This window comes from Phasianus colchicus, chromosome 12 (assembly GCF_987193195.1).
Source record: "Phasianus colchicus chromosome 12, bPhaCol1.hap1.1, whole genome shotgun sequence".
Classification (NCBI taxonomy): Eukaryota; Metazoa; Chordata; class Aves; order Galliformes; family Phasianidae; genus Phasianus; species Phasianus colchicus.
This window is the reverse complement of record NC_143447.1, coordinates 18,776,220-18,796,303: the sequence shown is the minus strand read 5'-3', so window position 1 is coordinate 18,796,303 and position 20,084 is coordinate 18,776,220. Positions and strand designations below refer to the sequence as shown.

General features: G+C 37.7%; 1 protein-coding gene across 6 annotated transcripts in view; it reads left to right on the top strand.

Annotated features, from left to right (window-relative positions):
* Window positions 1–20,084, top strand: part of MEGF11 (multiple EGF like domains 11) — a 273,539-nt gene that overhangs the window by 63,132 nt on the left and 190,323 nt on the right. For all 6 annotated transcript variants that reach the window (XR_016470490.1, XM_090149151.1, XM_090149152.1 and 3 more), the window contains 2 exons: window positions 15,464–15,576; window positions 19,373–19,496. Coding sequence is in view for 5 of the 6 variants with exons in the window: in XM_090149151.1 (XP_090005277.1) it covers window positions 19,381–19,496 (116 nt within the window). In the remaining variant the exon portion in view is untranslated. The remainder of the gene's footprint in view (window positions 1–15,463; window positions 15,577–19,372; window positions 19,497–20,084) is intronic.

Here is a 20,084-nt window from a genome sequence, read left to right as displayed (position 1 = left end):
AAAAACAAACAAACAAAAAACAGCAAAGGAACCCACATAGGATGCGGTCTGCAAAATGCAACTGCATCATGAAAATGGCAATGTCTCTGTATTTAAAAATGATCATTGTAGAAATAATGGTTTTGTAAGAAAGAACCCATAATTTATATGAGGTTTATACACTGGAAGGACATGCCACTGAGAAGCATGTTGGAAGAAAAAAAAAGACAATGGATTAGCTGTTTTGTTAGAGAGCTACGGGACAACTTACATAGATTGAATCCTGCTTCTTCAAGTTTCTTTTCTTGATTTAGATCTGGGTTTTGATCTTTTTTCCTTAGTATAGGGACTATTATACAGTATATAATACTATAAAACAAGTACATAGCAAAACATCTGCTATTATTTCTCCCCTAAAATGTAGTGATTTGTTTCAGTAGAAAATGAAAAATTTTTGAAATCTTGAGAAAGCATTGTCTCAGAGAATTGAAACTATGCCTTGCCTTTCCGTAATACTGATGAGTTTCAAAATGTGATACTGATACGATCTGGAACAGAGCAAAGGGCAGAGCATGGCCTAGGCGAAGCAGGAATGGAGGAAACGCCAGAAGGATGTTTTCAGAATTTTTTCATCCATTAATTTAATTTTCATCCTTTGCAATCTGATATATTCTAGATGTAACACTTGTTTCTTTCCTTTTACTTCTCAAAGGCCACGAACAAACAGCACCATTTCAGGATTTTCATAAGTGCATCTGCCAAATTCTACTTTTAGTCTTGACTGGAATATTATTTCAAACAGCAATAAATGGAAATCAGTGCTGATATACAGTACTTCCTCAGAGACGTTATTGTGTTCTGCTTTTATCGCTGGAAGACACGGCTTTTAGTTATGCTCAGTGTCACAAGCAACATAAATTTAAAGGTTTTAACAAATTTCCTTGTGGACATTTTCATCACCAAATCTGATGTTTACAAGTTTGAACATGTTGTTCTGTATTAAGACAGTCTGTTGGAAGAAGTGGGAATCAGGCTGAAGAAAGGCAAATAGAGGTTTTCTTCCAGGTCATGTCTGAGTGATAGTGTTAATGTGTACATGCTTGTAGAAGACTTTAGTTTCTAGTTATAATCAATACTTGACATATTTTTTCCCATGATTAAATTAAAGCTGGGAAAGTCAGATTTCCCTTAGGAGAAAACAAGTGGCAAAACAGTTCATTGGTGATCTGCATCTAATCCAAATAAGTGCTACAATTACCTCCACTCTCATTCATTATCTTTCCCCGTTTCCTCCTGCTGGCCTAGTGCCTAATAACTTTTTGGCTTACCACCCACATCCAAAAGAGAAGCAGTTCATATATGTGGGCTTGCTATCTTCAGTACTCAACAGGATTCCTTATTAGTAAGATAAAAGAGAACAGTAATATTGTCACTATTGTAGCTGTACTTTGTCTGCATAATATTTTGCAAACAAATTGTGACACGCAGTATCCTTAGGATTCATTGTCAGAACACACTTGCTGCAAGGTTACGGCGTAAGCATGTTTTCCATATCAGTAATGAGAAGGCTTTGGCTCTCTGTAAGAATACTTTTTATTAGACATTGGATTGGCAGTTGATGCTTTCTTTACCTTAATAAAAGTAGCTTTGTGGTTGCAAGTATTCAAGTATTTTTGCTGGAGCTGGGGTTTCATTCTTTTGTGTGCGCTCCTTATGGGCTGTGGAGAGCTATCTTCATCCTTACGGGATGTGGGAAGCTGTCTCCTCTGCATACAGTGGCTTTGTAGTGAGATGTCAGCTGCTCACTGCCTGCTTTTCTCCCTTCTTGTCTGCCTGTAACTGGGCACTGAAGAGTTGGTAGCAGTAAAGATGATTTCACTTGGTTCTTTAAAGACAGTTTCATGAAAATGCAGTTAAGAACCAAAATAGCCTCAAGAAAAACCTAAAGTAGAAAAGTGTGACTAAGAATTAGGGAATGTTTAAAGAGTATTTTCCAGAAAATTATAGTCCAACTTTGTCTTCCCTGTAACAGCAGTTCACTTAGGTTCTGGAAGAGCCTTCTTAGAACCACAGTCACAGAATTATAGAAACACCTGTGCTGGAGAAGACCTCCAAGATCACCCAGTCCAACCACCCCACTGCCACCAACATTTCCACTAACCCATGTCCCTCAGTATTACATCTAAATGTTTCCTGAACACCTCCGCTGACTCCACCACCTCCCTGGGCAGCCCACTGCAGCACCTGACCACTCTTTTGGAGAAGAAATTTTTCTTAGTATCCAGCCTGAACCTCCCCTGGTGCAACTTGAGGCCATTCCCTCTCGTCGTATTGCCAGTTAAACAGGAGAAGAGGCCGGCCCTCACCTTGTCACAACCTCCCTTCAGGGGAGGCATGCTCAGTAGGGGTGCTTACCCAGTTGTTCCCATGGAAAGTAGAAGATAAGAATGTTGACATCTCTGCCACCTTCCTGAGATGGCTGGTATCAGACTTTAAAGGTTCTATTCATATGCAAAGCTGGAAATCATGGTAGCAAAAAATTAAAATTAATAACTCAATCTTTATGACATTAAGTCAGAAGCAGACTAACGTCATACTGTCTATGAAGCCTACAGTTATTTACAACCCAGATGTTTACAGAAAATGAACCAGCTTTTTTTCTTTTTTTTCTTTTGAAGAAACTGCTGTTTCCTCATTAAGTCTCTGCCTCGATGGTATGTTTGGCTCGTTTAGACAAACATTGTTTATGACATATCTCAGAACTGGTGTTGATTCAGAGTAGAACAGATAGAAATTGGGAATAGCTCAGTTGCAAAAATAAGCAATAGTTCAGGTGTTAAACTACTGATGTGGAAAATTGCTCTGACAGTTTTGATGTTGCTCTGTCTTGTAGTAAGACTTAAGCGACTGCTTGCTTCAAAAGAGTCAACTGGTGCCTTGTATGCTAGCCCATAGGGTGCTGCCTGTGCTGTGCATACACATACCAAGACTACACATTATAAACACAGCCAAAGAACTGTGAAAATTTACACAACCTGTTTCTCATACACAAATTATTTTCTGTTGTTTTTACTAATGCACCTTCTCCTAAAGCAAACCGCAAATAAGATTTCACTGAATCAGAAGCAGATAATAATAGGGAGAAGATTTATCAGTCCTGCTTTCGCTACTCGCTCATTTATGAGCACCTAACTAATCACTTGTGAAGAAACACACTTTTTTTTGCCTGTAATAATTATGAATGTAGAACCCAGAGATTCTGTTTTCTAGTTAAAAAGATTTGGTGATAAAAGGCTAATTACTGTGATGAAGAATAATCTGGTGATTTGAATACTTGAATCTGGAATCCACGTTTCAGATTTGGTCTGTTTGAAGTTATCCACTGGATGACTTTATTGGACTCCCAAAAACTGCAGAGAGGTTTGGCTTGCTTGTTCTGCAATTTACATCTAGGAAAGCTATGAGGCATCAAAGTTCTTGGCTGTTCTTTCTTTCTGCTACCTCTCATTGTAATCTAGGAGGCTAATGAGCTTCTCAGTACCAAGATGAATGGGATTGTAATACCAGAAAAGCTGGATGATCGTGTAGACTGGAGCAGTAGCATGAAATGTCATAAAACAATGCAAAGGCATACACAGGGACTAACAATGTGAACTTCTGTTATAAGCTAGAGCTTCATTATTTAGATTTGACAGAGAAAAGAGGGATCTGGTTATATTTATTGGTTGCTGGATGTCTGTGAGCTGCCAATATGAAGTGCAGTATTGTTCTACGACTTCTTCAGTACACATACAAGGATGCCCATACCACTGTACAAACTGGTGCTGAGAATTCTTTTAGGATGTTATATATTGTTGCTGTCACCTTTATTCAAAATGAAATTAAATTAAGCTTGAATAAATGCAGAGAAGGCCACTAAGGTAATTAAGGCAAGGAGAAACCTATGGAGAAATCTATCACATGCAAACAGAGATTAAGGAATCTGCCCTTTATTCCCTGATTCCTGTGGCCACTTTTTTTTTTTTTTTTTCTTCCTGACAGCAACTTCAATACATTTGAAAATGTGCATTGTGGGTCATTTTGAAACATTAATAATTTTACAGCAGTCTCTCTGGAAAATCTTGTTATTGCTAATACCAAAAATAGTGACGAAGTAATGGCCTGATCATGCAACAATGGAACAGCTGAAATTAAGAGAGAGATATTTATGTGGCTCAAAACATGTGTGGTAAATGTATCATTTTCCAGTGCAGCAGTAGAACTTCCTTTCCTCTTCCTCATTTATATGATTTTTCTGGAATTATCATAATATTGGTTGAAATAAAGAGCCAGTCTTATATACATGACTTTTCCTGCACAGTGCTCCTGTAGTTGAATTTGATGTGCCAAAGAGTGGTGATGGGAGGGGTCACGAGTGGACTGAAAAAATAAAATCTGGCAGAAAAAAATAGAAACCTCTCTCATGTGAAAAGTTGTTTATTCATGAACATCAGAAACCTCATCATCTTTATGAGCCCACTCACGGTGCCAGAAATGGCAACATGAGGAGAAATGTGTCCAAGAACAAGCATCAGATGGGAGGCTATGTGATGTCATAGAATCATTATGTCACTCAATGCCAATTGATTTCTAGGGCTGATTGCAAGCAATCATTAATCACTTTGTATTGAACAGCATGCCAGCTCCATCACATCTGGGGCAAGTACAAGTGGCACCTATTGTGCCAGCATCCTGCCCTCAGCACTTTTGCCCTTTATGTTTTAAACTAAACTGTGAGAGATGCAGCAAGATTTTTCTTTCTGTGTGTCTCTTAGTTCAGCCCAGGGATTGAGGTGGGTTGAGTCCCTCAGTGGCTGCACGTGCAGTGCTCCCTGCTTGAGCTGACAAGAGTATGCCATGAACAGCAGGGCATGTTCGAGGTGGAACTAATGGAGCTGCTCTAAGAATATTTAAAAATTCAGAATATTATTATGCTATTTGGTATGCTTCTTAGAGAGAAAAGTAAAACATTGTGAGGAGTGTTTATTTTTTACACATCTGTCAAAAATGACAAAGTTGTTGCAGTTGAGATGTATACTCAGATTCTGGAAACATTTATTCTCTTTCTCTCTGTAACTTCAGGCATTAGAATAGTCTCGCAGGACTTAGGGAGTTCATTTACTATACATAGCTAATATTAAGCAAGAGCATTACTATCAAATCCAAAACGTACTGGGAAATGAGAGCTAACTGACGTGACATTAACTATAGTAGCTGGCCTATGCTGTTAATACTAATGTGTTTATTCTACCCTTCCTTTCTACTTCAGGAGAAGACATATCAAACAATGTTCTTCATGAATTCCACACTATCTCACAATGGTGAAAAATTACCTTTCATGTTTCTCCATGTGCCTGACAATCATGAAAAATTACTTGAACGTCTTACATCAAATTGTAATATTTTTAAATATAAATGTTCCTCAATACTTGGAGTTCAGACAGTCGAAGTGATTGGTACCAAAAAGTCGCACTCCTATGAAATTATAAAATATTTTTGCCTTCTGTAACTGTTTTTCTCTAAGGGTTGTAGTAATTCTTTTGAAATCCCTGCTTAATCTCTGCAGATTCCATTATTTACTTTGTCAGTAGCTTCAGTCATGATGGCTGCCTGTCCATCATTCAGTGTCAAAAGAAAAGTGAATTTCATAAAATATTCTGTTGGTGCTGTCCTACAGCTGAGGAAGAATTTACCTGTGCTTTGGTAGTCATTAGAAATGGGACATAACTCATTAATAAACTGGGTCGGCTGTTGTGCACATACCAGCTAAGGAAGTATTTCTGCAATGCAGGACAAAGTATTGCCAAAGCTGACTTGTAATCCTGATGTCTTCTTAGAATTTCCTGAACAATAATCAGTGATGTAAACATGTACTACAGATATCGCACACCTCATTTTTTATGGTACGTAATTAGATAATTCTCCAAAGAACTTTTTATCACGTCTTCTCCTTAATTAACATTAAATGTCATTAGCAGTCAGCTCTGCTTGATCAAAGACAGATAAGTTGTAGCAAGATTCTGTGAAATAACACGCCATTTACTAATTATATTATTGATTTTATGGTCTGAAAAATCCTAATTATGTGTGATACAGAGCGGACGTAGCAGGGCCTGCTGGGGGGACTTTGAACATGAAGAGTTCTTGGCAGTTCTGAGCATCTTGCTTGCAAAGATCACTTTTGGGCCTGGTTGTGCATCTGTTTCCAAAGGTGATATTTTAATGGACTTTGAAATCTGAAAAAATGCACTCTGTGTGGCTCCAGATGAAAAAGGAAAGAGATTGGGGACTTTTTTACTTCTGATTTTAATCATTCTGAAAAGGTTTTAGATCTGTAGGTGGATACATTAGAACAGTGGAAATAATATGGCATAGTTGATTTTAATTAGGAGACTGGCCTAATACAGAGTTTCCCATAGATCCCAATAACATATTTTTTAATGAGTTTTTCTGACCTTCTTCAAAGTTAATCATAGTCAGGCCTTCAAAATTTTAATTTCTTACAAGGGCAATTTTTTTTTTATTTTTTAGAGAATATTTGATTACAATAACTGCAGGTTTGAGAAACAGGAACAACACAGATGTAAGCAGAGTGAGAAGAAATTTAGATCAGTAACATAATTTTGAAATGTTACTCTTACTCTTAATTGCTTATACTTAAGAACATGAAAAGCCTGGTTTTTAAAGTATGTGTCTGTGTATGTAATTAGCCCATTCAGTTGCATGAAATTTCGATTCACTCTTAATTCATGCTAATCAGGTGATACGTTACCAGTAAATATTTTGTATAAATTGTAAAGTGTGAACATCCTTTAGAACTAACGTGATCTCTGTATTTCCAGCTGGCCTTTTTGTTCTTATCTTCACTGGAATGCAATTAAGAGGATATTGTGACCAAATCCTGACGAGGAGCTCACAGACTAATATAATACCCTGCCAGTTTGTTTTTTTTTTATGTGTCTGGGGAAAAAAAAAAGAGAATTGTTTACAATCATTTTTTTAAAATCAACATCCAATTTTCAAACCAACGTCCAATTTCCAACTTTAATATCATTAGAAGAATTCTTACTGCTCTGGTTCCTCCTACTCATTCCTACTCCCACCTGATGTTCGACTTGTCGGCTTGCAAATCAAAAGAAACAGTCTGAAAAGTGAATAATTGGCCTGGTGGGTGGGATCCAAGTTGAGACAAACAAACAACTAAGCAAAACCTATCACATGCCCATGTCTCACTGGTATCTGTTAACTAGCTTGGCATAGGATGAGGGGTGTTTATTCCTCAGTAGGTCGGACTGAAAATAACTAAAATTCAGTTAATCATTTTGCATGTGTGTAATCTTTTCTGAATGACAGTTAGTAATGAGAGGGTTACTGGGGGGGTTGGAGAAAAGAGGCAAGGACAGGTTGAAAGGTATGCATGGCCTGCAGTTAGCAAGTGCACTTGGTACACACTGCTGCCTTGTTCTGTTCTGCTGCTTTCTTCTCTCCCTCTAATATCTGAGAGCTAATCTCTTGATTCTTGCTCTCATGCTTAGGTTGCAAGACTTGATTTCTCCTTTTACTTCACTTCAAAGAGATTCTTTTTGAAACGTGTACTGAAGTAAGAATGCTGTAAGATAGAACAAGGTAAATAAATTTCAGGGTAGAGAACAGAAGGCCAAAAGTCCTTCTGTTTTTTGACATGATTTTTTGTCTTGCAACCCACTCTCCTTGAAGGGTTCAGAACCAGGCAGCAAGAACAAATCTGAAAGCACAAGTGTTTTAGGGAAATTCAAGCTCTGTGCTGGAATCATCTTGATGTGCAATAGAAGTCTGTCTTCCTATCCATTAATGCATGTGGAAGAAAATTGAAAGGATATTGCAAGGTGTATTATCAACACAGCCCTGAAGAATCAACAAAAGGAGCGACTCATGATTTATTTGAACAGTCCGGGATCTAAAACAGCAATTAATGATTTATTGAGATATTTTGGTGCTTTGTTCCTCTTGTGGCTGGCTGTTGTTTAATTGGACAATGATTATTATGTCCCAGGGAGTTTCCGTACACACTTCGTACGTCGCAGATATAGCAATATTAAACCATGTGAAACTTTAGTTGAGGAAAAGTTGAGCTATGGTTTAACTTCTCCATATTTGAAAGGAGGAACAATGCCAAATCAGCAATACCATGGAATGGAAACAGTGCTGTGAATGAAAGACTGGAGGGAGAGGAAAAGGTGGCTAGAATGGAAGAGTAATGGGCAGCTGGATAACATGCTGACGAGTGGCAAGAAGGTTCAATCGCCAATGTTGTTTCCACTAAAGCTTAAACATTTTTATGAAGGAAAAAAAAAAAATAGAGAGGAAATGGGGAACTCACTTCAGTTTCCTGCCAACAGGTTGCATGCCTGTTTTTAAGAGTGGAGAACTTCTGTTTGGTTTTGTGTAGCAGGATTCACGTAAGTGATTCACATAATCTCAACACAGGGCGTAGGCTACCTTAAGCTTGCATTGCATTGTATTAGCAATTCTTAGGATCCCATTTTTGTGCAGTTGCATGGGGGTTAATATAGCACTCAAAGAAAAGTGTTCTCCTTAACCAAATGAGTGCTGTGCATCTGAGAGCAAGCCATAGAACAGGCTCTGTAAGAGGATGTAGCAGATGGTACATGTATGATGTTGATGAGGCAAGAGTACAGAGAGAAAACTGTACTTGTCTTAACTCATGGGAAAAAAAAAAAAAAAAACTTAATTAGTATGACTGTAAAATGATAGAAGTTAAGCCCTAAAATAAGCCCATAAATTTTCACTCTTTTATAATTTTTCTTCAACCTTTTTTTTTTTCCTCAAAGTAGTTAAATAAGTTTTTAGTGCCAAATTTATGCACAGGGGAAAGAGGCAGCAGAGCTGGTTCCATGCAGCAGTTATTCAGATCTGTTTTGGTCCACAGTGATGTTTCTAGCTTTTTTTTTTTCTGCCAGAAGGAAAATACTATCTCTAACCTGAGTAACTGCAATGCCATCTGTGTTTGATGACTGTGCTGGTAGGTCCAGATTCTCCTCAGGTGCATCTTGGCACAGTGAACTCAGTGGATTTCAGCCATGTACACCAGTAGAGACTTCTGTACTTATATTTGCTTTGCTTAAGATAGTCCTCTGCAGCTCCTCAGTTCTTTGTGGCATTGCACTGCCTGGTGGATTAATGAATGTTCCTCTTTCAGTTTTATGACAGATATTTTGCACAGTGCCCTTGTTACTGTAAGCCAGGTGCTCTTATCCTTAATGAACAATTTCCTGGAAAAAAAAAAAAAAAGAAATAAACAATAGATAAAGTAGGTCATGGAGGCAGCAGAGTCAAGAGCTTTGTATAGTGATGTAAAATTAAGTAAGACTGAGGTCACGTTCTCATTTATCTCTCCAGTTATTACTCTAGCAGTCAGAGTATTGGAGCATCTCTAACAAATTCTGTGATGGTTCCTGGAAAGGTAGGGATATTTTGGGGAATGTCTGCATCTGCTGTGGGGGTTTGGTCTAAAACAGGCCAAGAAGTTAAAGACTTGGATATTTTGAAGAGAACATTTGCAATGCTGCTATTGTCTGTCTCAACCTCTGAGACTTCTCTTGGTGAAGGTGCCGTTAGGAACTGCTGTGTAGCTGAATGAAGAATTTTGGCATTGCCTGTCTTAAAGGTCAGCAGTAATTGGTGGGCGGTCAGCAGTTGCACGTCTAAGTCCAGACTGCAGAGACATTTTGCTTCTTGAAGTGCCTGATCTGAGACCTTAGATGGTCTGGCATGGAGTCAGGACTTCGCTAGGCCATAAACCTGACCTTACATTTTAATATGCATCTTGGGCTTACTTTCCATATACTGGGAGATCAGCACTTGGAGTAGGTGCCTTGCTAACATGTGACCAGCTGGAGGGTGGTTATGAAGCACTGACTGCAGCATGCCTCCTTGTAGCAGAGACCAGTAGTAACTGCAAGACCCTTGTTCACAAACCATGACCTCTTCCACTGCATCAGCACTGTGTCCTATAGAAGGGCAGATCTTTTCAGCCTGTTGGGTGCCTAAACCTATGCACTTATAGCTATTTATAAGCACCTAAGTAATCAGCTGGTTCTCAGATAAACAGATATGTGCACGCTCTGCAGATCAGGTAAATTATGTGGGCTCCTAACTTGAAGCTTCAATGTGATTGAACCAAATACCATTCCTTCAGTATTGATAGTGGTTCCAGATGTGCCCTGTTAGAAGCACAGAGAAGTACAAAAGGCTATTGCAGCTTCTGAGGAAACCTCTCCTATTTTTAGAAAAACTGGCAAGTTTTAAGTGGCCACTCATTTTTAAGCCATTAGAAATCTAAAAATTGATTTAATGTTCATCTTATATTTAGTGGATTTTGATAGAAAAAGTTATATTCTCTGTGGGCCAGTCAATATTTTTAATAGCTATGAAGCTAAAAAACTTTAGATTAAGATTTCAAGAGGCTCAGAGGAAAATTGAATTGAAGGAAGAGAACATCTGAGTGCCCTTGTAACAGAAAATGCCACAGAGAATACAGTACTGGGAAAACCCAGAGGAGAGCAGATGAAGATGTATGCTGTTGGACCAGCGGGGTTAGTAAAGGTATAAATGAAGAGGAGACAAGCATTACTTCCTTACTGTCTTATGAAGAAACTGAAGATAAAAAGCTTTGCCCTGCCTGCAGCATTTCTTGAAAATACATGTTTAGTTTCAATGTTCATTTTATTCCAGTGTTCGGTTTCATTTTATTTGGATTGCTACCTTCAAAGTTCAAGGTATTCACCAACTTTAAAGCCAGATTGGAAAAACTGAATCTGGATTCTCAGTGCAGCTCCAAGGCTTGCAAATCAACCTTCTCTCATAAATACTGCACTGTTTCTGGAAAAGAAGAGATGGGCCTTTAAATGAAATACGAGATGCAGCATTGGGATGTAATAGTAGTGCTGTAGATCACCAGCCATCAATCAGCGTTACTTAATTCATCCCTGGCTCAGCTGTTCGCTGTACTTGGGACTTTTTTACTGTTTGTTTCATTTTATTTTCCTCAGAGATAAATGAAGACAAAAAGAAGCGACCAATTGCTCTTGACAAATAGAAATAATTCTTTAAAATATAACCACAGAGGATATTGTACATTTTCAAACCACTTTTTATTTTGACTTTCGCAGCACTTTCCCAGAATCATACTTAATTTATTTTACTGTGCATACGTTGAACATCCTTATGTTTCATTTTTTGTTACTCTTACCAACTTCACGTGCTTTCTTTAAATGTTATAAGAAAATTCTGTTGAAAGAAATGTTTTTTTAGTGAAATACTATTAAAATATTATTCCTCACCTGGGCATGCATGTAACAGTTTGCTTCATTTATCCTGAGTGTTCTTGGGGCACGAGGCCTTTGTTGCTCTAATTGTCTAAGGAAGCATATGTTGCAGTATTTGGCATGCTGAGCAGGGATGAGGTGGGTGGCTAAATGTAAGCAAGCCAACCTGAGTTCTCCAGAGAGCAGCTGTTAGATGTGTCAGCTTACTTTCCTCTTTCTCTTCAGAAGTAATGTATGTTAAGGAATACCCGAAATATGCATGTCATAGTGAATATAAATACACTGTTAAGTCACTAGAGAATGTCACTCCCCATACAGTGTCAGCAGCTTTAAAAATTCCACTGTGCAAAAAGATGAGTATCTGCATGGGGGACGCTGCAGCATGGAGAGGATTCCCCTGTCCTTAGGAAACAGCCACACACTGAGATCGGGGCAGGTGGGTTAAGAAGACAAAGATGTGAAGTGGCTTTTTCTGCCTACCATTGTTTACCATATTTTAACTGAGGAGGCCCAGAGATGACTGCCCCCAGAATTTCCTAGCTTGCGGGAGGAATTTTCCTATTGAGATCCTGCAGGATACCTGAAATTTGCCTTTGAAGCCTGCCAGTTTCCTTTTGGCAGAAAATGCTGGTAGAGTATCTGCCATCTCCCTGTCCTGTCTGACTGGCAGTGCTTGGACAGGGCTTAAGCTCTAGAAGGGATGCTGACATTTCAGTGGTCTTGAGTCTGGCATAACAACTAAAAGGGGCAAATGTTCAAAGGGCCAGCTTCCAATTTTACACTGGTTGTTGAGTACAAGTACAGAATTATGGGCAGAAAATCACAGACAATATTTTTCCCAGCTGACCTTTCTGAAATGGAGCCAGCAATTATCTGGATGCATGCACTATTTCAGCAGTGTTTTTAGGTGTTGCTAATATAATATTTTTGGTGTATTTCTGATGGATTATTGATTATCAATTACGTAAGAGAAAGAAATTTAGTGTTTTAATGAGTAATAGCTTTTGGTGCTTGGGCTTTGCACAAGTGCACATGTATATTGTATTTGTGTAGGTACTATAGAATAGAATGTCTGTATTTGTGTGTTGCTGTTGATGTCATCCAGCAGACAGATAATGTCAGCTGTGTAGGTACATACCTCTCGCTTCAGTACGTAATCATTTTTCAGTTTGTAGAATGCTTTTTTCTTCAAGCACCTGGCAGGTTGGTCAGTTCTCTTCTGTCTTTGTTGAGAACTCATACGTCCTACATTTCACCTCAGGTTTCTGAGTATTTTGTTCAGAGCATAAGCGCCTCTGAAGGCTTGGAGGCTACTGGATGCTGAAAGCACTGCGTGCTGAATGCAGAACTTGGGTGAAATTTGAGCCACTCCGTTCTAGCCTACTTCATATCCTAAATGCATGCTTCAGCCTTTCCTTGGTAAACATATTTCATCAGCCATAACTAAACTAAACCTGGGCTGCTAGCCTGGTGGCACAGCTTTGGTACTTTGACCCGCTTTTCCTCAGGGAGCACTGAAGGAGCAGCCCTGAGCTTCCAAAAATAAAGTTTGGTAGATTAAGAAGAGTCACTTCCTTGTCTATTCCTGTTTTGCTCTCTAGCCAAGCTCCCAGTGACTCTGCTGGAGGTCAGCTTATGGGAGCTTAGCACCGAAGCAGACTTTCAGACTTTTGTAAGATGTAACTGTAGTATTGTTTACTGTAGCAGTTAAAACTCATGCTGATATACCTTAAAGTTCAGAAATTTAAAGCAACTTAAGAAACCTTTATACTCAGTTGTTGATAAAATCAACCCCCTACCCAGTTTTGGAAAACTGAGATGCTGTGATTCAAAGCATAGAAGGGAAAGTCATCAGAGCACTCTATCAATTAAGGAGCCTGGTGTGTTTATCCAATCCTTAAAAGCCCATCTTTGGAAATTGAAGTGGTTCCCTTGTTTGCACTGAACAGCCCCTCCTTCTCTGCACAGTGTGGCAGTGTGGGTGTTATGAGGCTGAGCAAACAGGACTCTGGTTACAGCTTTTCTAACTTTCCCGTGGTAACTTTACTACAAAGAGCTGAAACCTCTAAATTTGCATTTATTCATACTAATTAAAGAAAATGCCATTTAGTTGTTCAATTTGTGTTTTCAGTGTTCAATCCCATTTTCAATGTTCAATCCCATTTTCATTCAGCAGCAGGTTAACCTTCATAGAGAAGGTAGAATAGTTCTATGATGAAATGTTAGGGTTCCTACTTACATTTATTGTCACTACATGTGACAAGCCTGTATTCATTGTATGATCTCAAGTGTAAGGTAAGAAAGATTCTCTTTTTTTTTTACATCTTCTCTGTTTCTAGCTTGTACCATTGCTGAGCACAGGAGGCTGTGAAAGGAGCCTCTGGAAGGACAGCAGCTGTGCTGTTCTTGTCAGTTGTGTTTCTCCCCATGCCAGTGTCACTTCCAGGTGACAGGAGACTTGTGTCTGTAAATGGTATCAAAGCTGTTTGTGTATGGTAGCATCTTTTGTTCCTACCCTAGGTAGACCTGCTAACTGAAGCATCATCTGTTGTTAACCCAGGCAGATTCTTATCTGCTGTCTTCCTGCATTAATCGTGTAAGATGTCACTAAAGGGAACCCTGCAAACCCAGTGTATAGGCTGTTGTTTCTGCCAACTCAACCACTTGAATCCTTCTGTGCTTGGATGATGAGAAGAATCACATTGCTGGTGCTTTCATAGTGAGAACCTGATCCTTCCTGGAAGTGTTTATCTTCTTAAAACAACGTTAATTTGTAATTAAAAACAAAACAAGACATCAGTCTGTTTTCAACAATATTTCTGTTGGTCATGGCAATGACTTTTAGGTGATTAGTGGGTTTGAGTGTCTTAGTTCTTGATTGCATGTTGGAACAGCCTGTTTCCTAGCATACACGCTGAACACTTCATATTATTCATCCTTACATGATATCTTAACTTATTAATCACAAGTGGAGACATCCAAAAATTCCTGATCAGTTTTGAAACTCATGGCCCCATTTAGCTTTCATAACAGCTTGTTTCTAACAAAATTTGATGTAGAGCCAAATGAAGTGTGTGTTTAAATGATCCCTTGCCTAAACTATCATGAAAATTTCAGATGGGATGAGAAGGAGGAATGCCGCAGAGGGCAGCTTGTTGGAAGCTTGCTACTAGTTAGAGACAAAAATAGTGTAATCAGCAAACTCTCAGTCACTTTAATGCTTCTTCAGTGAAATCCAACTTGTTGTTGTCTGCCTTAACTGTTCTCTTGCATTTTCTTTAATAGCTCATATAAAAATACTAGCATACATTTTAATTTTGATACACCTAGGTTTTTCTATTTGGTAGAAATTATAATTGAGAACTGAATTAGGGGAGCTCTTGATGAAGACAGTCAACGTGCCTTTACATAGCTTCTTAAACTGTTAAAGCTCTTTGAAGGAAATAAATGTGCAACAGGATCATCCAAAGAGATTTCCAAAAGGCTTTGGAAGGTTTATCATCAAAATTTTTCAAAGAAGTGGAACTTCTCTCTTGGTATATGGAAAAGAAAAAATCTATATGTAAATAAAATTTTGTTATTATGATTGGAAATGATTGAAATCCAAGTCTGGAAGTCAATCATTTCTAACAGAGAAGAAGCTGTCAAATGAAACTGAGGTGGCAGGCAGAAAAGCAAGGACATATTTCATATAGAACACAGCTAAAATCAGAGATGTCACAGGATGTTGTTGACACTGACATGTAAAATTAGTATATTGAAACTTTCATTTTAGCAGATCAAAATGATTAGACAAATGATTGGATGAGAATCCATCTCAGAGGTTATTAAACATAAAGATACCACTTGTGGCTGAGGAAGCCAATAAAGCTGCAAATTGCAGGAGACCGGAAGAGTGTAGGAGGAAAGTATTTCTATCTGTTTTCCATTTTCTTTACTCTTTCCTGGACAGTTGCTATTGGCTGACAGCAGGATAGTGTCTGTGTGATGCAGCGCAGTTATTTTATGGTATGGAAATATTTACAGTGCTTTATCTCATTTTGTCATAATTTGTTTTCAATCCTCCAAACACACTTTCTTTGACTCTGTTTTCTTTTTTATTCTTATTGATTCCTCAGAGTGCCAAGCAACTTCTGAAGAGCTTTCCTCTGCTGTCCTGTTAATATGATGTGTCTTCATGCACTATTACTCTGCAAAAATAGGAGCCATTAGGAATTTTTAGCACTTTGAGGTAAGACTTCTTAACATGGCTCTTTGTTAAATGCATGTATTACTGTGTTGACTGACTGTATAAACATTTAGACACGTGGACTATGATCTTCACAAATATAAACAGATCTGGGAATATTGTCTACTACTGAAAGACACTTCTGCAAATATTTTCTGTAATTACAGCTGGACACCAAATTCTTTTTTATACCTTGTTCAAAACTTCTTTTGTCCCAAACTGAGACAAAAGCGATAAGTTTAGAACTTAATCATGGAATGGAAATTCTGTTTGAATTTCAAGTTCTAGTCATGTTATGAAATATTTTATGACAGAAATGCTAAAATGAAATGTTTCATTACTATTTCCCCTGAACAGCAAATACTCTAATTATCATTTTTAGTTAAATTTTCTCAACTCAGGCAGGAAAGCAAAGAAGAAATTTAATCTGTATTCTTTTTATTTGTTTTTTTTCCCACTCAGCCACTTAAAATAAATTAGTCCCCTTTCACAAGAGCATTACCACAGCCAGGACCTCATCATCTAGATAGAGTTTTAAAGGATGTTTGTTTCACCCACTAAAGATTCCTTCTGGTCTTATTTTCTTTGCATTTAGCTCACAATCCTGTGAGGTACCATCATCCTCTGCTTGTGTTACATAAGCAGTGAAAGACTATAACAACCTGTTTTTGTCCATATTCTCATGTACTTAGTACGAATTAAATGAACATCCACATCTTCTAGTCTCTTTGCAAACTCCAACACAGGTCTCTGTAAAACAAATCTGGAGACAAATAATTCACAGGCTTGCAACCTACTGTTTTATTCTATAACTAGGATTAGTGGGTTAAAAGGGAGAATGAGTTTCCTGTCTTTGGTGATGGAACCAGTGAGTTGTATCAATATTGTATCTGAAGTACTGAAATTCATTCAAAAAGAAGCAAAGCCTGTGAAAATGGTTTAATGAGTAACAGATACCTAATCTAATCAGATATGATTAACAGAGACTGAGACACTCATGAAAAATGACCAGATTATATTTTGGATATAAAGACATCTTTTCTTGCCAAATTGTACCTCATTGACTTATTTCACTGCTGAAAATAATAAGCAGAACTGGACAGACAAAAAGTTAGAATCTGTTTAAAGATTGCACAGCCGACCTACGTGTCATTTATTTTCTTGTTCAACTCAGGAGGCTGCCTGTCCTCAAGAGAGTGGCAGTAGCAGAGTCTGGAAATGTTCATCTAATTTGGCTATAACTTTAATGAAGTTACAGACATTGTCCCTCTGGAATGCTGATGCTGCCTCCTTAGGGAATACACTCCAATCGTTAAATGCAGTGCAGGAATGTAGTGTATATTACACCGAGCAATAAAAGCTGAAACAAAATCAGATTACATGTCATTACTGGATTCTTTTTTGATGTTAGTTTTTAAAATGTGTGTTTTTTAGAGTGTTATTCGGAAACTTGTAGTAGCAACCATTCCATTTTGGTATAAGGTCTTTTCTATTAAAAGTGATCAAAGTGAAATATTTCATTTGCGTTAGAAAAAGAGACACTTGAGATAAATGAGGTTCTGCTGTATTTGGAGAGCTGGATGTTTCTGATATATGATCTGACTTACAGGGTTAGGAAATAAATTGCATAAAGCAGTTAATCTACAAACAGATAATAAAATAGCATTATCATTAAAAGTTTGGAAAAACAATTTTGGAAGTCTTTCAAATACATTCTAAGCACATACTCCTGAGTGTTAGTAATAGCTCTTAGGATGTTTGATTGAAAAACTGAACTGATACATTATTTACTTAAGAACAAATTAAGATCTCTGACAATTATAAAATTCAAATACAAGGCTGCTTTAGTTAAATGAAAAAAAGCTCATTCTTTGTTGGTAGAAGGCAGGCTGGCTGTCTGCATTTAGGTTAGGGATGAACCCTTGATGTTCTTAAGCAGTTAACAAAATGAGTACAAAACTTGCTTTTGATTGAGAAAAAACCTCTTTTAAAGACTGCATTTCCTTAAGCAGGTTAGCCTGGTTCTTCCTTTGACCACTGCTGCTGATTGGATGCATTCTTTCTATTAGTCTTATTTGTTCAGTGTTGCCATGTATCGAAAGTATGTAAAGAATGAACAAAGGGGCTAAATTGCAGCCTATAAATACAATGCTCAGTAGAGCTTGTCCTCTGTAATTTGGCATTATTCAAATGGTAGCTAATGTAATATGTTCAGAGGTGTCTTTTTAAGATAATTTTGTTAAAGCACTGTCATTTTCTTGAGCCTGATACTTGATAGTTCACATATATTAGTACATGTAAATTTAAAAGAAAGTTCAATCATACTTTCAAACAAGTTCTAAACTCTCAGGTTTTAAACATAGGACTTATTAGTCTTTTGTCCGATGGGCACCTGCAGGTAAGCTGTTCAAGACATTTCTCCATGGGGAATTGGTGTCTAGGACAGGTGTAGCAAATGTCTCTCTGATAGACAAAAATATGTACCATGTCCTTTTCTTGTCAGCCCTCATAATTTCCAGAGTAAGCTTTTGCACTGATGTTTGACGCTTTGAAACAGCTTGCAGGTAGAGAATGGTCATGCACAGACTTAAATTTAATTCATGAGGAACTTTAACATTAAATCATGTTAATTAACATTAATATGACTTACATGGCTTAAGACTATATTTGGGTTTAACACAGCTCTAGGAATAATTTAAAAGATGAGCTATTACTCCCATTGGGAACTTGACTTCAAACCACTAAAGGCAGTGGGTGTCCTTGAACTAGCTAAGAAGGCTTTGAATCAGAAGGTGATTTCATATAAGGTTTCCTGGCAATTCCTCTGCTGTTCATTCTGCTTTGTGACAACTTCTTTATGCTGGGCTGTATATCAGTGCATGTAGAGCAAACCCCTTAACATCCCTTTTGCTGTTCTGGACCACGAAGCAATGAGCCGTGTGTTTTTTAGACGATCGTATGAAGATTCAATCTATTTTTAGGTCAGTTTCGTTACCAGGAATAACACTAATTTATGGGACTTTTGATTTGGATGGTGGGTTATGTGATGACGTAAATGCCTGGAATGGATAGTCAAAAATATTTGTTACTGATTTAACAGATTAACATCAGTTAATCTGCTAAATGCAGGTACATTTAGAAGCAGCTTCTTATTTCCTATTTATTTTGTTTTTGATTGATGTCTTTGGGGACTCTAGGCATATACCACCACTTTGGATTCAAAGGGCCAGATGAGAATAAGAAGGTTTATTTGTCTACTTTTAATAGTTGAACTGAAACATGATGAAGAGATGACACTTAATGAAGTTTATGCAATCTATTTCTAGCTTCAACACAAATAATTTTATTTCGTGTTTAATGTTTTGTATAATGTGACCCAGTACTTTGACCTCCGTCATTCTAAATAATCTTCCATCTAAAAGTTGAAAAATGAATTGATTTTCCCTTCAGTCATGTAATAAGCGTATGTCTCAGATCTAGCTTACTGCATTGGCTCATGTTAAACCACATTTAAATAAATCAAAGGAGCAATCAGATATTCTTCCATTTGCCTATAGGTTGATGGGAGAACAGATTGTTTTAATACCACAGGTATTTATTTTGTCAGTACAGACAACCATAAAACATACCAGTATCAGAGATATTCTTTGGAAGAGTTGTTGGTGCTATCAATATCTTGGGTAGCTCAATCATCAAATTACATAGTATTTGGATTTGCACAAAAGCAAGAACAAAATAGCCTAGAAAGATGTTTTCTGAATATTCTCTCTAATGACCATACTTTCTTTTCTTTATCTAGGTACAACAATGATGGCTCAATTGCTTTTCTGGTGGATTCTAAAAGGGCTTTTTCTGTCTTTTCTGCTCAAAACTGCTCTGTCCCTAAACCCAGATGATCCGAATGTTTGTAGTCATTGGGAAAGGTAATCTAAAACATGGCAGTGTTTTGTTTGACTAGGCATTTCAAATATGTACATTTAGAAGTCAAAATAAGAGCTAAATACTTCTCTGCCTCATAGAAGAATGTGGGTCTGTGTGACAGAAACACCAATTCTGAGTTCCTTTCTGGATTTCCACCATCCTGAAGGAACAGGTTCCATACGTAGGGTAAATCCTTGTATTGCCTATCTGCTCTGCTCTACTTTCCTCCTCCATAGCTTCAGCTGCAGGACTGCACTAACCTTTTTTCATGTATCTCGAAGAGACCTAGTCAAATGGTGACCTTGTTCTGTCTTGCTTCCTTTCTGGTTGCTGCTGAGCAAAACTTACAGATTTTGTCTAAGTTTTAAGCCCTTCCTGTTGCAACATGCAGGCTTATACAGTATGTCCTGAACTTTGTGACTTTATCTGCCGAATTCATGCCAGTATCAAAGAGCACCTTCATGAAAGCACCAAGAATTAAAGGCTCTGGTAATTCTGTTCTCTCTATTGTTAGTGTCCTTGTCCTAAAAGTGGATCTGTGCAGGACAGTTTTTACAAGTATTCAGAAACCCTCCAGCTTTGATAGGGTT